A 16,428-nucleotide genomic window follows, 5' to 3' on the forward strand; every position below is an offset into this window, starting at 1 on the left:
GTACAACTTTTTATACAGAAGACTAGACGTATGTAATGTAAAATTTTAATAGTTTACAAACCTCACTCCTTCCACCACATGGATTTACTAAATTACGGATACATACAAAGATATCACTGGTGAATCATTTTAAATTGTCTGGGTTTATTTTGGGGGTGGTGGTGGTGGTAGATAAATCTGCTGGAGTGTAGGCAATTTATATTTCAACCTAATAAAAAGATGTACCCACAATTAAGGCCATTATCCAAAGACAGATCATAATGCTGTACGTACATGCGGGCGGCAGGCTTTAGATTGGGCTCCACGTGCCCACCCGGGAAGAGACTTCTTCGGAAAAAGCGGATGGTTCTGCACCCTGGCAGGCTCCTCCCGTGTAAGGCTATGACGGGAACATGCCCAGGGTTTATCCCAAGGCACAGAGACAAATCGCCAGCACCCTCACTGCTGTTTCACAAAAGCCGGCCAGCAGCAGCCCGCTCCCGCCTCCACGACCTCGCAGACACTCTGAGCGGTCACCACGGGCGAGTTTCCTGGGTCCCTGTTCGAAGAGGGGTCCACGGGGCAGCTGAGTTTTGCGCCCAAGAGGCTGCCACGCCGGCTGTCCCGGACCACACGCCCCTCCAAAAGGGAGGGTGCAGTTCTGCAATCCTGCCTTCTCCACCACGGTTCTAATTCCAGTATGCAAAACGCGGCAGTATGGTCGCTACCAAAAAGTCCCTAATAATTTGCAGGGCGTGGCGTCCACGGTGCCGAGTGAGCCCGGCAATCGCGGCGCGGCGCGCACCCCCACCCCGAGGCGCCCGGTCCTGCCATCTAGCGGGACCGCGAAGAAGTGAGCGCCGGGGGACCGGCGGACAAGGGGGCAGACGTGGCCCATGGGGGTGAGGACAAGCCCGTTTTAAATGAGCTTGCCATCCGCTTAGAAATGTGTCCAAGGTAGAAAGCGCTTGTCACATGGGTGGCCTGTTTCGAGCTGGTTGTATCCCAGCATTTAACCTTATCCTTGGCATGCGTTACTTACAGGTTTGCATGAGGCGATTGTTACAGGTCAGTTAAGATTTCTTTATCCTTCTTAACTGACCAACGTCTCATGTTGGAATACTGGTAAAGAATCCACCTGCAGCGCAGAATTCCTGAGTTCCATCCCTGGGTGGGGAAGATCCCCTGGAGAAGGGAACGGCTACCCACTCCAGTGTTCTGGCCTGGAGAAAAAAAGAGTTGGACAAGACTGAGTGACTTTCACTTTCACTTTCTAGGTTTTATCCTAAGTAGGTAATGGAGGCAGGGAGGGGTTTCCCTGGTGACTCAGACGGTAAAGAATCCGCTTGCAATGCGGGAGACCTGGGTTCCATTGCTGGGTTGGGAAGATCCCCTGGAGAAGGGAGTGGCTACCCACCCCAGTATTCTGGTCTGGAGAATTCCATGGACTGCATAGTCCATGGGGTTGCAAAGAGTTGGTCGGGACCAAGCAACTTTCACTTTCACTGTGGGGTCAATTGGAAGCTACCTCCCTGAGCTACCCTTTCTGCCTTCTGAAGGTGTGGTAGTTTTTTTTTCTATTGGAGGATAATTGCTTTGCAACATTGGGTTGGTTTCTGCCACACATCAACATGAATCAGCTGTATACACACATCGCCTCCCTCTTGAACCTATCTCTGACTTCCCACCCATTCCCACTCCTCTAGGTTGTCACAGACCAAAGGATCTGAGCTCCCTGCGTCATATATCGAATTCCCACTGGCTATTCATTTTACATACGTAAAGTATATGTTTCAGTGCTACTCTCTCAATTCTCTCCTTTCCCAGCTGTGTCCACAAGTCTGTTCTCTATGCGTCTCCATTGCTGCCCTACAAACAGGTTCATCAGCACCATACTTTTTGTTGTTGTTCAGTCGTTCAGTCATGTCTGATTCTTTGTGAGCCCATGGACTGCAGCACAGCAAGCTTTCCTGTCCTTCACCATTTTCTAGAGTCTGCTCAAACTCATGCCCATCAAGTCGGTGATGCCATCCAACCATCTCATCCTCTGCTGTCCCCTTCTCCTCCTGCCTTCAACCTTCCCCAGCATCCTTCCCACCATCCTTCTAGAGTTCATATATATGCATTAATGTATGATATTTGTTTTTCTCTTTCTGATTCACTTTACCCTCAGTTTCTAGTCACCTCCCTTCAGCTGGGTATTCAGTTTCCACTGATATTTCTCCTGGGACACTTAAAAAATGTCCCTTATTATCAACCTTTAAGTTCAAGACAGGCTAGGAGCAAGAACTTTCAAAGGGCTCAGCCTGCCATCGGGAGCAGCTTGGGTGTTTCAAAGGGCCCACTTTTAGAGAATGTGCCAACTTACTGTCCCCACCCGAAAAGGCACTGTACACACACATGCACACACACATCACAGCCAGTGTATGTCCTCAAAATGGTTCCTGTCATGGTAAGCCAAACAAAGGAAATGCTGTTTTCCTTGAATTTTCTGCTCACATTTCAGTTGGGAAATGGAAGTTTTCTAAATGCATTCAAGCATACACAAGTGCATAAATTAAGATGGATCTTATCCAAGTCTCCCTCAAGTTTTCTCTGAAAGGGTGGAACTTCACCTCTACATGACCAAAATGAAATGGACTCAAAATGAGAGGCATGGTTGAACATGGTGGAGCTAACCAAATACAGAAGTATTCACCTAACCTCAGGGTCAGTGTACGACTCAGTGATTGAGGCTTACTGGTCTGAAGCCTTAGAAACTCTGGGTAATTTAAACAGAAACACAGAGATCCTCATAGAGAAAAGTGACAAAAATGAATGCTTGTGCACACAGTTGCAGGATACAGTGTTTCCCTAAGCCCCCAAGCAACCTTCCCCACATTTTCCACACTCACATCCTCATCACTTTATGATAAAAATGGACTCAGTAAGCTCAAATGACAGCTTTAACTTCACCAACTAAGATGCAGAGCCTCTGAGGCCAAGCTTGCTGCCTCATCCACCCCCAAAACCGTAAAAGTGAGTTTCACACTCAAGCTAAGCACAGGACTTGACTGATTGAGCAAATGAAATTTTACCCTTAAGTGACTGAAACCACTTTAATGTAAGTCACTTTGTACCAAAGTTCTAAGGAAAAGAATGGTCAGTCACAGAATTAAAAGGGGCCTTCTGGTCTTTAAATGAAAAACCATAGTTTTTTTTCAAATATCTGATTTTATTTTATAGTTATTGCATTGTTGGACACAATCTGCAATTAGGGTCAGAATTCCCAGGCCAATAGATTTTTTTTAAACCATACCACAGGAGTAAACCTTAAAAGAAGTAAAGTCTAATACTATATAGATTTCCATTTCTAAATACAGTATATTACAGAAGGTTAAATACATCACCTCTGTTTACTTACAACTATAAAAAGATACATTAACTCTACCAATTATAAATAATGTAGCATCATATTAAAGGAAATGTACAAGGAAAGAATAAGAACCCTCTAATGTATTACTATCAAGGTTAGTGTCTTTAGTTACTTGAGATAAAATCCTGAAAATTGAGCATATGAAGTCAAATCCTGATTTAACAAGTTACTGGTACTCTAAGTGATGTGTTGTTAATTGATTGAGAGAAGGTGAATTGCATATTGCATATTTCCAACAGGAATGATTACCTCACTTCACATAAGACTTTCTCTATACATAACACTGATTTTGACATAAACCTCCATTTCATTATTCTCCCCCCCTCCCCACAACTTAATTCTCGAACATAACTTAATTCTCAAACATAAGCACCATTAGAAAAGTCCAAGTTAGTAAAAGTATCTGAATAACACAATTGCAGTTTGGTTTTTTTTTTTTTAAAGCTCTGTGGGACACTTTCAGTTTTCCAAGCTGAAACTTGGAATTGCACATCCTTTGGATACACAAAGAGGAAAAGAAAACTTTTCAACCTGTCAGTGCAGTGCTCAAGCCACTCTAGTAGCAGACCCAGTGCCTCCATGAAGTTCATATGTTATTTGTTAATTAATCACTAATTACTATCAAAACAGGATTTTGAAAAACCAGAGCTGTATTACAACAGCAGTCTTTTCAGTTGTGTATGTCTTACTCATCTAAAATGTTGATAATTCACCTGAAGAAAAGGAAAACTACATAGGCTTATCATAAATCAATGCAAGTGGAGAAATGCCTAACTGGGAAAAGCAAATTATGGCTTTAATTAGTCAAATGTGGGACTTAATGATCCTAGAATCTGTACTGTCAGAGCACTGGGTCTTTAGCAGTGATGGTGACACTCACGACTTTCCTGCCTTGATTAAGGTAGACCATGACATGCATTAGATAAGCTCTTATGGTTGTTGATTTGGTCCTATTCCAAAGGCTGTATTGGTTTTAAGCTGAGTCCCATGGTCAAAGTCAAGATGCAGTCCTTGAAGACCACTCACACCAGGGCCTTCAGGACCCTTCCATGGTACTTGCTTCCCCTAAGTTCCCCACATCAGATCCTCCCAACCTTGTTTTTTTAAAAAAAATTTTTTTAAAACTTAGTGCTATTCCTTCCTAGTGAGTAGTTGGAGGGGCTTGTTCTATGGGCAGGTAATCATGAGGAACCTGCAGGTAGAGTCCTGTGTGCAGAACATACAGGGGATTTTTTTTCAAAATCCTTACTGGAGTTAGAGTCAACAAAGCATTTTAAAGTGACAGCTGGATACTTCAAATACCACTTCCTGTTGACAGTGCCCTGAACCTCCTCACTTCCCAGGGATCTGGTAGAAAGCAGAAAACAGAGATGGCCCTTAATCCCAACCCCAGGCAGGACTGTGATTTCACACACAATATTTCTGTCAATAAAGAAGGAATGTAAGAGGAAAACAAAAATCGTTCAAATCCAGTAGATTTAAAGTCTCCAGAAGAAAGTATCCCAGGAAGGTCAAATGTAGGTTTTTCTTCGGTAAGTTCGATTAGCCACATTCAGTTGTCAGATGTTTGAAGAAGGAACCTGCTTCTCCTTCAGGGAGCCTTGTCATCAAGTTTGATGGTGACAGTTTTCACTTCTGTGTATTCAGCCAGCGCATATTCACCTCTGTGATCACAGAAAAGAGAGATATAAAATGGGGAGGCACTTAGCCACTCTGCGTGAACTTGGTCTAATGCTTCAAAGGCGAGTACTCTGTTGGGCAGTCTGGAGTCTGTGCAAAAGGCCAAACAATGAAGATTTAATAGAGTCTAAGGGCTGTAAGACCATCAGTAAATTTAAGTACCTGGATATGTAACTGAAGGTTAAATATCAAATTGTGTATGTGTGTGATGCTTTTGAAATATTCAGGACTAAGGATTTGCCTTCAAAGGATGAAGGGTATTTAAAACAAAGTGGTGAATTCCCTGGATGAGGGGTGGCAAGCAGAGAGAGCCTGTGCAGTGAGGGATGGGCAAGCTGAGGAGTAGATGGATAACTTCTGCAGATTTATAACTTCTGCGGGCAATTTGGAGCCACTGGAAGAGACAAGAAGAGGCAGAGGCCCGAAGCTATTGACTGGGCTGTGGCCAGAGCATCCGTGAGAGGCAGGGCTAGGAAGGACCTGGAGCTGGTCTTGAAGAGCACAGCTGGGCACCAGCTGTGAGAAGAATGAGGCCCGGACAGGGGCACGGACGTGAGCGGAGTGGACGCCAGGGAGTCCATGGCCTCTGAGTCCATGTTTCTGATATGTGTCCCTTCCTTAAGTCCTACAGAGCCCAGTGACCTGACTCAGGCACCATGAATCATGCTAGGGCCCCTCCCCAGAATTGAGAGGTGGCTTTGGATCCATTTAAAAGTCTCTGCAACCCTTGCTCTGCTATTATGTAAACAAGAAAGTGTACCTGTTTAGGAAAAGAGGTAGGCATTGAGGGGGCTACTGAGGCTCTGCCACTAGAAACATTCGAGACAGAATTCCATCTCATCCCTTAGACCAATGCTTTTCAAAGCGTGGCTCCCTGACCAGCAGATCAGCCTCACCTCAGAACTTGCTAGAAATGCAGAGGTTCAGGACCCCCAGACCTTCTGTGGGAGGCAGAATAATGCCCGCCTCAAGGTGTCCTCATCACAAGTCACTGAAGCTTCGAAAATATCGTATGACGAAGGGGAATTAGGGTTGCGGACGGATTTAAAATTGCTAGTTAGCCGACTTTAAAATAGGGAGTGTATCCTGAATTATCTGGGTGGACCCAGAGTAATCACAAGGACCCCTGAAGGAGGAAGAGGGAGACAGAAGAGATTCAGAGGATGGTGAAACTACAGCACAGCTCAGAGAAATGCAACAGCACTGCCTCTGAAATGAAGGAAGGGGCTGCCAGCCAAGGAATATGGGAGGGAGGCCCTAGAAGCTGGAGAAAGCAAGGAAATAGATTCTTTCCCTTGAGTCTCCAGAAAGGAATGTAGCCCTGCAGAGATCTTGATTTTAGCTAAGGGAGAGCATGTCAGATTTTCAGTCTTCAGGACCATAAGATAATAAATTCATGTTGTTTAAGCCAAAAATTTCATGATTATTTATTGTAGCAGCAATAGAAAATTAATACATCTATTGAACCTAGGAGTGGGACCCAGAAATCTGTGTTTTAACAGCCAGAGGATTAACAAGTCATTGGATTCTTATGCAGTTCACGTTGGATAACTACAGGCTTGGATCTGTGCAGTTTAGGCAAGTTTTTTGCCTTCACTGAGCCACAATATTATCATCTGTGTAAAATGGGAATACCATCACCTCCTTATAGTTAGAATTGATTCAAATAGAACAAGTTTGCCTACTATGTGCTAGGTAAAAAGTAAATGGTAGAAAGTAATATTATTATTTTATTGCTAATGTGTCATTGAGATTCTATGTTAGTGTCCTAAAACCAAATTCAAGGACCTGTGATAATGGGTGAATTATTTTGTAATTCTTTTCTAAACACAACAAAAACATAGAAGCCATATATAGAACATTAAGTCCAACTTTTGCAGAGCAGAAAGCTCCATCAAAAGTCCAAAGGCAAATTACAAACTAGAAAAATTACATTTACAACACGGTCAGAAATAGAGTGCTGTTTTCCCTGAAGCACAAAGAACTCTTACAAACCAATTTTTTAAAAATGGAAAAATCAACAAAAGATACAAACAGTTTGCAGAAAAAAAAAAAAAATAAAGATTACCATAGGTGTTATTAAGGTGCTCAATCCCTTACCATTAAAGAAATGCAAACCAAAAGAGTGAGGGGCCCAGTCTTCATGTGCTGGATACCTGATTTGGGGAATTTATTCTGAAAACAATTTCCCACAAGTGCATAAGGACAGATGCACAAGGAAGAACAGCAGCAGGTTTGAGGCAGCAACACTCCTTGGGAACAGCACCAAAGTTAGTCATAGGAGACCACCAATGAAAACACAGCACGTCCAAAGCCCATTCTTAACAGCACATTATTTTCCTCTCAAGTCATTTGAAAACAGAAAAGAAATACATGTTTACATCAATTGTATGCATAGAAAATGTACAAAACCTTTAAATATGAGCACATAGTATTACAGTGTAAAAATTCAAAGTAGTGGATTTGTCAGCTTCATAAAGAAAAGCAAACCAAGTGATGAAATCATGTTGAACCAGCACACAACTAGTAAGTCCAATATGAAATCACCCTGTAAAATGAAGTGCATGAATCACTTCATTCTTTTTATTCCTGCACTCACTGCCCTGCTCAAGTTTTTGTCACTTTTATTTGCTCCACTGTGGCATTTCCTAAACAGCTTCTCAGCCAGTTGTGACCACCTTGGGGCTCAAGGCCATCCGTAAGCCTAGTCTTTCTGCCACTGGACCTCACCAGAACACCTGGGCGCTGGTACTGCTGATTACAGAGTTCACTGCTGTGCGCTCAGTGCCCAGCATGTGCCCGGGGCATCAAAGGTGCTCAGTAAATACATGCCAGTGAACAAAGAACAAGTGAACAAAAGGAACCCACTGGATGGCAGAACAGTGGTTACTTCTAACAAATGGAATTGAGGGTCAAGGGAGGAAAGCCTTGACTTTCCACGTGTCTCTACAGGGTGGATTTTTTTTTCCTTACTGTATTGCAAACCAAAACAAAGAACTAAGAAAAACACCCAGGAGGAGGAGAAACTGCAGGCTTCGTTCCCAGATCAGCACAGGGGGAGACGTGAGCGACCCGTGGGTGGCCAGTGGAGAGCCCGCCGAGCCAGGAGCCTGGGGACGGGGAAAACCATGGAATCCACCACATGGGGCTCCACATGGAAAAGGGGAACTTACTGCAATGTGAAGACATTAATTAGAAACAACTGAAAGTGGGGATTGGTTTTAGAGCCGGTTTCCGGGCTCCTTGTGGATTATGTTAAAGTACATTGTCAAAAACTTTGGGAAAAATATATGCCAAGGGCCAAAAAAAACAGATGTCCACAAAAGTCCCCATTGCAGCTAATCGGCAGGATGATGCATGGCCTGGGTGCAGTGGGTCCTCCCCAGGTCCTCCTGCAGTGGACAGGCAGAACCACAAAGGAGGGGGAAGACGCAGGCCAGGAAAGCAGGGAGTGGACAGAGGGTAGGAGTCAGCTGCCCAGGAGTCAGGTGAGTCCCACACACCCTTCCTGCAGCTCTGACATCTAAGGATATCTGCTTCAGTGACTGAAGATTTTGCTGTGGATGGAGGCTGCGCCTGGCCCCAGAGGAGGGCCTTGTGGGGGCTGGCTGAGGCCGCAGCACAGAGGAGACAGATGAGGGGAGCCCAGGGGAGCAAGGCCCTGCGGTCTGCCAGGTTTAAGAGTTCAAACTCAGGGGCTTCCCTGGCAGTTCAGGGTTAGAAGGAAGCCACCTATCAACGCAGGAGGCGTGGGTTGGATCCCCAATCCAGGAAGATCCCACATGCCACAGAGCGACCGAGCCCAATGCCACACTATTGAGCCTGTGCTCTAGAACCGTATTACCGAAGCGCATGTCCCAGAGCCCGGTGCCCCGCAAGAGAAGCCACTGCAGTCAGAAGCCCGCACAGCATAACAAAGAGTAGCTCCCACCAGCTGCCGCTAGAGAAAAGGCCCCGCAGCAATGAAGCCCCATCACAGCCAATGAATAAGTGAGTACACATATAAATAAAAGAGTCCTGTTCCAACTTTCTCACTTACTGGCAGTGTGACCTGGAGAAGGCACAGGACTGCCCTGAGTTTTCTCATCCGAAAACAGGGACGGCAGCAGTACCCACCTGCAGTGGACTGCACGTGTGTGTCTGCCTGAAATTTGCCAGCTGAAGCCCTAACCCTTCATGTGAAGGAATCAGGAGGCAGGGCCTTTTATCTTGGGCCTGATACAGGAGACCACAGTCTAGGCCGATGGAGCACAGCTTCCCAAAGGGCAAGACAGAAGGAAACCGCGAAGGAGCATGCGACGTGACAGGCTGGGAGGCTCAGCGTGTCGCAGGACCCCTCCGGGGAAACGCCCGAGACCCCAGGGTCTGTCCTGAGACCTGGCTAGTGGGAAGAAGGGCCACATCCTGACCCCGGAGAGCGCCCACCCTCCCTGCTTTCCCAGCCCTGCCCTGTCCTCAGGCGGAGGTTCAAGCACCTGCTGCATAGCTCCATGAGGGCTGGGTGCTGGCGGGTCGCTGAGGCTGGGGGTCGGTCTTGGGGCATGAGGGTGTGGGTGGGGCAGGGGGGAGAGAAGACGGGAGGCCAGCCCATCCCATGGGTAGAGCTGACCCAGGCAGGCACACACGAGCACAGGGCAGGGCTCTGGACTGAGCACCCACCACTATCCTATGGCAGGCGCGCAGTGACAGGAACACTTACAGTTCTCTGCCGTTCCCCGACATTTTGAAGCCACCAAATGGAGCCTGTGCATAGATGGCATTGTAGCAGTTGATCCTGGAAAGAGAATAGAGAGACGCTTGTGGTCACCGGGAGAGGATCCGGCCAGCCCTTGAGTGCTGAGGGTGCTAGGCGCCAGGGGCAGAGCATTGCCAAAGCGACGGTCTGTGTCCAGGTTTTATACCAGGAAAGCCGTGTTTTCAATCTCTGTCCTCGCTCTCACCACCAGAAACTAAAGTTTGAATATCGTGAAGTATAAGTCTTCTCACGGGGGTAGGAAGGAAATGACAAGGGGGAGAAAAAGACAGAGGTGAATTTTGCTGAGGGAATAAGAATCAGCTCTGAAATGAGACGGAACTCATTTCAATGTTCTGCTGCTTCTTGGCCTCCAATTCACATTTATCTTCTAAGACTATCTTTAAAATGAGGATAGTGTCATCAGCAGAATTACTGGTGAAAGAGGGACTTTTATCCATACTTTGCACAAGAACATGCGCTGCCCTTAGAATAAAAAGGGGAGGTCCAACACGGTGGTCAAGAGCACCCGCATCAGAGCTGAATGGCTGGCTCTGAGCTCTGCCCTGCCATGTGCTGGCTGTGTGACCCTGGGCAAGTCACACAGTCTCTCTGCGTCTCTATTCTCTCATCTGTGACACAGAGATGATGACACCATCCCGCTCAGAAAGTGGTCACAGGAGGGGGCAACGTGCTCAGATGTGTGTGGTGCATAACACAGGACAGAAAGCTCTCTGCTAACAGAAGGGTAAGGAGACCAGCTGGCCGGCAGCTCAGAGGCTGGGCACTCACGCTCTACTTACCAGACAGTTCCAGACTCTAACGCGGAGGCCAGCTTCAGTGCTTTATCGAGGTTTTTTGTGAACACAGCTGCCGTGAGTCCATATTCAAGGCTGTTTGCTCTTTTGATCACTTCTTCAATATTTTTGAACTTCAGTATTGGCTGCACTGGTCCAAAAATCTATGATTAATTGGAAGGATGGCAATGAGAGGCTGCCGGAGTGAAGCATGTGTGCCCTGAGCAGGCACCTCCTTCCGTGCGCTCTTTTCACACACCCAGTGCTCACACCCAGGAGAGGATGACTGAAGGAGAGTGCCCAAGCATCTTTTTAGCTGTGCAATGGTTGAAATCTGAAGGAAAAGACTGAACTAAACAAAAATAAAAAAATAACCACCAAAATACTATGTTGGATGGAAGCTCTGTCACTGTGGTCAGGGCGTCTAGAAGCCCCAGCCTCAGAGGAGCCTCACGTGCTGGAAGGCACAGACAACTCTGAAAGTCATCCCAGGAGAGTTACTGTGAAGGGTGTTTTCAGGCACAGACTGTGGGCCCTGGCCTCTCTGGCCTGTGTTTTCTATCAAAGAAGATGCCCTGAAATGTTTTCCTAATAATTCCCGGGGGAAAGAATGAGGCCGTGTTCGTCACCATCTGCAGCACAGCAAATATAAGGAAAGAGTTACAGGCTGAACGTTCAGAGGTAATTTTGAAAGGAGCCTGTAACGGATTCAGTGTTCAGCACCACAGCCCAGGAGGACAGTGTCAGCCTGCCAAAATACCTCCCCTGGTTCCCAAGGAGCTTGTCTCACAGAGGTTTAAACAGCTGAGTCTCATGCCATCATGGTACAGTTAGTAACCCCCCAAAAATCTCAAGGAGAACGTGTATAAAAGGCTCATACCAGCAAGACTCTGGCAGAGATTCCCTCTTTCATGTGCCCCAAAAATGCCACAGCCTGGGGTCTGAGCACCTGGGACCCAGGTGGTAACCAGTTCCAGCTAGCTTAACAGTGGCCCCGAAAGACAGAATTACACTCTTCCAGGAGTTACCCTAATTTCCACCACTTCCAAGGATGCCCATGATGGACAGCTTCTAAGAGAATTCTAGTCAGGACAGGTCTTTGGAATGAACAGTTACCATTTAGGTGTGGTCTGGGGGAAGTGAATGCGGCTTTGGGCCCTGAATCCCCGGCTCAGTTTATGTTAAGAGCACAGGTTGCAATGGCTCTCCACCCCCAGCTAACCTGAGGACACGTCAGAACACAGAAGAGGGGCTGTTGTTCCCCGGAGAGGATGAGCAAGACATGGAAATGGGGGTTAGGACAAGCTCTACACAGAGCTCCGGGGTCCCGGGGCAGGACGACTGCCCAGAGGAGAGAGAAGAGACCGCAGAGAAAGGAAAACACTCCCCTCCCAAAGGCTTCGGGGATCCCTTGGCCCTGGAGAAGGCTCTTTTTGAGAGGCCCAGCCGCTTTTCCCACCCCCAAGGCCCCAGCTCAGCACAGGACATGGTCTTCCCCACAGCCCCCTGACCTCCTCTTTAGCGATCCGCATGGTGTCCGTAACTTCTGAGAAGACAGTGGGTTTGATGAAGAGCCCCCTGTCCTCCATGGCAGAGCCCCCACATTCCAGCTTGGCTCCCTCCTTCTTTCCACTCTCGATCAGATCGATGATTTTGTCAAACTGCTTCTGGTCAATCTGCAAAACAGAGAGAGGTAAGCTTGGCTTCTTTCTGGATGGTGACTTCCAGCTTATGTGTCCAACAGCCTCCTGTGTGGTGGCTGACCTCATTACGTTCTAGCCAAGACAAAATTCATGGACCAGATGTGCCTTGTATGCAAATGTTGCTCCAATGCACAAATCTAGGTTATCTGGGGCAGGAGAGAGATGGGCTGTTCTCATCCTCTCCAGGTAAGAGTTTATTCATACATCTGACCCCCTCCATGGGTGCTGTGTGCTTAGTCACTCAGTCACGTCTGACTCTTTTGCAACCCTCTGGACTGCAGCCCACCAGGCTCCCTTGTCCATGGGACTTTCCAGGCAAGAATACTGGAGTGGGTTGTCATTTCCTTCTCCAGGGGATCTTCCCAACCTAGGGATGGAACCCACATCTCCTGTGTCTCCTACATTGCAGGTGGATTCTGTACCCGCTTAGCCATCAGGGAAGCCATGCTCTTAAGCAAATCCATGGGTGAAACAAGATCTGAAGTGTTCATATTCTTGGTTCTAATTCTTGCATCTTTCTAGGGTTGTCAGATTTAGCAAATAAAACTACAAGATACCCAATTAAATTTGAATTCCTAAGAAAACAAGAAACAATTTTTAAAGTACAAGCAAATCCCCAACAATATTTGGGAGATAGTTATGCTAAAAATGCATCCACTGTTTATCTGAACTGGGTTGTTATTGTTTAGTCACTAAGTTGTGTCTGACTGTTTGTGACCCCATGGACTGCAGCACACTAGGCTTCCCTGTCCTTCACCATCTCCTGGAGTTTGCTCAAACTCATGTCCATTGAGTCGGTGATGCTATCCAACCATCTCATCCTCTGTCGCCCTTTGTCCTCCTGCTCTCAATCTATCCCAGCATCAGGGTCTTTTCCAATGAGTCTTCTCTTTCCATCAGGTGGCTAAATATTGGAGCTTCATCTTCAGCATTTGAACTAGTTGCCATGCATTTTATCTGGCAAAACTGCACACTGCTCTTAGGGCACCACAGATCAGGGTGTAACACTTACTGGAAATCTCCATCCACAGGGCAGAGAAGTGAGAAATAATGCTGACAACCTTAATCATCACCCGTGGACACAAAATAGAGGGTCAAGGGGGTAGAGAGGCTGCTCCGGGTTGGTGGGAAACCAGCTCATCAGAAGAACTCCACTTTCTGCCACTTTGTTTAAGGGATCTCCTGGGCTGGAGTGTATCCTATAAATACCCAGCTTGTGGATGCTATACTCAACCAGCTGGCAAAGGGCCCCTCTCTGGGAGACTCATGGTGGGGAAGTGCTCTCCCCACTCAAAATGGTCATTCTTCCCAAGTCCAGGGGAACCCTGTTCTTACCATGACTCTGTCGTAAATCCCCTTCTCTCTGGCTAGAAGAGACAGAGCTTTGTTAGATAGGTTTGCTGTAGCTGTGACTTTCAGGTAAAAAAGTGGCTCAACTTAAGCAAATTTTAATAAAAAATAACCAAACCTAAGAAGAAAAGGAAAGACATATCCATCTAAATGCAGAGTTCCAAAAGAATAGCAAGGAGAGATAAAAGAGCTTAAGTGATCAATGCAAAGAAATAGAGGAAAACAACAGAATGGGAAAGAAAATTAGAAATACCAAGGGAACACTTCATGCAAAATAAAGAACCGAAATGGTATGGACTTAACAGAAGCACAAGATATTAAGAAGAGGTGGCAAGAATACACAGAAAAACTATACAAAAAAGATCATAATGACCCAGATAACCACAATGGTGTGATCACCCACCTAGAGCTAGATATCCTGGAGTCCAAAGTCAAATGGGCCTTAGGAAGCATCACTACATAGGAGTTCACTATGAACAAAGCTAATGGAGGTGATGAAATTCCACCTGAGCTATTTCAAATCCTAAAAGATGATGCTGTGAAAGTGCTGCACTTATTATGCCATCTAATTTGGAAAACTCAGCAGTGGCCACAGGACTGGAAAAGGTCAGTTTTCATTCCAATCCCAAAGAATGTTCAAACTCCCTCACAATTATACTCATCTCACATGCTAGAAAAGCAGTCCTCAAATTCTCCAAGTGAGGCTTCCACAGTATGTGAACTGAGAACTTCCAGATGTTCAAGCTGGATTTAGAAAAGGTAGAGGGACAAGAGATCAAATTGCCAACAACTGTTGGATCATCGAAAAAGCAAGAGAATTAAAAACAAAACATCTACTTCTGCTTCATTGACTACTCTAGAGCCTTTAACTGTGTGGATCACAACAAACTGTGGAAAATTCTTCAAAAGATGGGAATACCAGACCACCTTACCTGCCTCTTGAGAAACCTGTATGCAGGTCAAGAAGCCACAGTTAGAACCGGACATGAACAATAGACTGGTTCCAAATTGGGAATGGAGTACATCAAGGCTGTATATTGTCACCCTGCTTATTTAACTTCTATGCAGAGTACATCATGTGAAATGCTGGGCTGGATAAAGCACAAGCTGGAATCAAGATTGCCAGGAGAAATATCAATAACCTCAGATATGCAGATGACACCACCCTTTTGGCAGAAAGTGAAGAAGAACTAAAAAGCCTCCTGATAAATTGAAAATGAGAGTGAAAAAGTTGAATTAAAACTCAACATTCAGAAAACTAAGATCATGGCATATGGTCCCATCACTTCATGGCAAATGATAGGGAAACAACAGAAACAGTGACAGATTTTATTTTCTTGGGTTCCAAAATCACTGCAGGTGGTGACTTCAGCCATAAAAATAAAAGACACTTACTCCTTGGAAGAAAAGCTATGACAAACTCAGAATACATATTAAAAAGCAGAGATACCACTTTACCAACCAAGGTCCATCTAGTCAAAGCTATGGTTTTTCCAGTGGTCACATATGAATGTGAGAGTTGGACCATAAAGAAAGCTAAGCACCGAAGAATTGATGCTTTTGAACTGTGGTGTTGGAGAAGACTCTTGAGAGTTCCTTGGATTGCAAGGAGATCAAACCAGTCCATCCTAAAGAAAACGAGTCCTGAATATTCATTGGAAGAACTGATATTGAAACTCCAATACCTTGGGTACCTAATCTGAATAACTGACTCCTTGGAAAAGCCTGATGCTGAGAAAGATTGAAGGCAAGAGGAGAGGGGACAACAGAGGATGAGATGGTTGGATGGCATCATCGACTTGATGATGAGCAAGCTCTGGGAGTTGGTGATGGACAGGGAAGCCTGGCGTGCTGCAGTCTGCAAAGAGTTGGACATGACTGAGGGGCTGAACTGAACTGAATGGTGCATTTGGATGACTCTGTCCTTGAGGCACAGGCTGGCTTTCTTTGAAAGACTGGGCACAAACCATGCAAGCCCCTTTACAAGTCATCTCATGAAATGTGGATTCAGTGTTAAAATACCAAGATGATCCATAACTCACACTTTGCACCAGGATAGATTCCAAATAGAATAAGGACTTAATCATGAAAGGTGAAGTTATAAAAAGTTTTCAAAATCTCTCAGGTGGGAGAATGCCTTGGTAAAACAGGAGTGCTGATGGCCTTTCTATGACTTGAAATCCAGAAGCCAAGAAGAAATGATTAATAATTTTGAGTAAGAAAAAAAAGAAGGCAAAAGCATTACAAGCAAAGTCAAAGGGCAAAACAACAAACTGGAAAAAATTGACAAAAAGCTAATCTTTCTAGGATGTAAAGAATTCTTATAAGTGACAAAAAATGATCAACAGTACAAGTGAAAAATATGCAAAGCACACGCATGGTTGATAGAAAAGGGAACATAAATGGCCTTTAAACATAACACTAATATGTTCCTCTTTACTCATTATGAGAGATATGTTATGCTGCATGCTGTGCTGTGCTTAGTCGCTCAGTCATGTCTGACTCTTTGAGACACCACAAACTGTAGCCCATCAGGCTCCTCTGTCCATGGACTTTCTCCAGGCAAGAATGCTGGAGTAGGTTGCCATGCCTTCCTCCAGGGTACCTTCCCACCCCAGGGATCAAACCCAGGTCTCCCGCATTGCAGGCGAATGCTTTACCAGCTGAGCTACCTGAGAAGCCCATAAGAGATATATGTACATTAAAAACAAATGAGATATCATTTTTAACTATCAGATGGGCAAAATTCCATACATATTCTGTTAGTAAGGC

The 16,428-nt window shown here is 45.6% G+C and overlaps 2 protein-coding genes across 2 annotated transcripts in view; both read right to left on the reverse strand.

Annotated features, from left to right (window-relative positions):
• LRRK1 (leucine rich repeat kinase 1) overlaps positions 1-693 on the reverse strand; it is a 140,518-nt gene extending 139,825 nt beyond the window's left edge. The window contains exon 1 of the mRNA XM_070478130.1: positions 274-693. The gene's annotated coding sequence lies outside the window, so the exon portion shown is untranslated. The remainder of the gene's footprint in view (positions 1-273) is intronic.
• Positions 694-3,172: 2,479 nt separating this feature from the next.
• Positions 3,173-16,428, reverse strand: part of ALDH1A3 (aldehyde dehydrogenase 1 family member A3) — a 38,400-nt gene continuing 25,144 nt past the window's right edge. Inside the window, exons 10-13 of the mRNA XM_020897195.2 lie at positions 12,115-12,279; positions 10,610-10,767; positions 9,774-9,848; positions 3,173-5,058 (exon numbers count right to left, since the gene is read on the reverse strand). Coding sequence (XP_020752854.1) covers positions 4,986-5,058; positions 9,774-9,848; positions 10,610-10,767; positions 12,115-12,279 — 471 coding nt within the window. The 3' untranslated portion in view covers positions 3,173-4,985. The remainder of the gene's footprint in view (positions 5,059-9,773; positions 9,849-10,609; positions 10,768-12,114; positions 12,280-16,428) is intronic.

The sequence above is a fragment of the Odocoileus virginianus genome, chromosome 16 (genome assembly GCF_023699985.2).
Source record: "Odocoileus virginianus isolate 20LAN1187 ecotype Illinois chromosome 16, Ovbor_1.2, whole genome shotgun sequence".
In the NCBI taxonomy this organism is placed as follows: domain Eukaryota; kingdom Metazoa; phylum Chordata; class Mammalia; order Artiodactyla; family Cervidae; genus Odocoileus; species Odocoileus virginianus.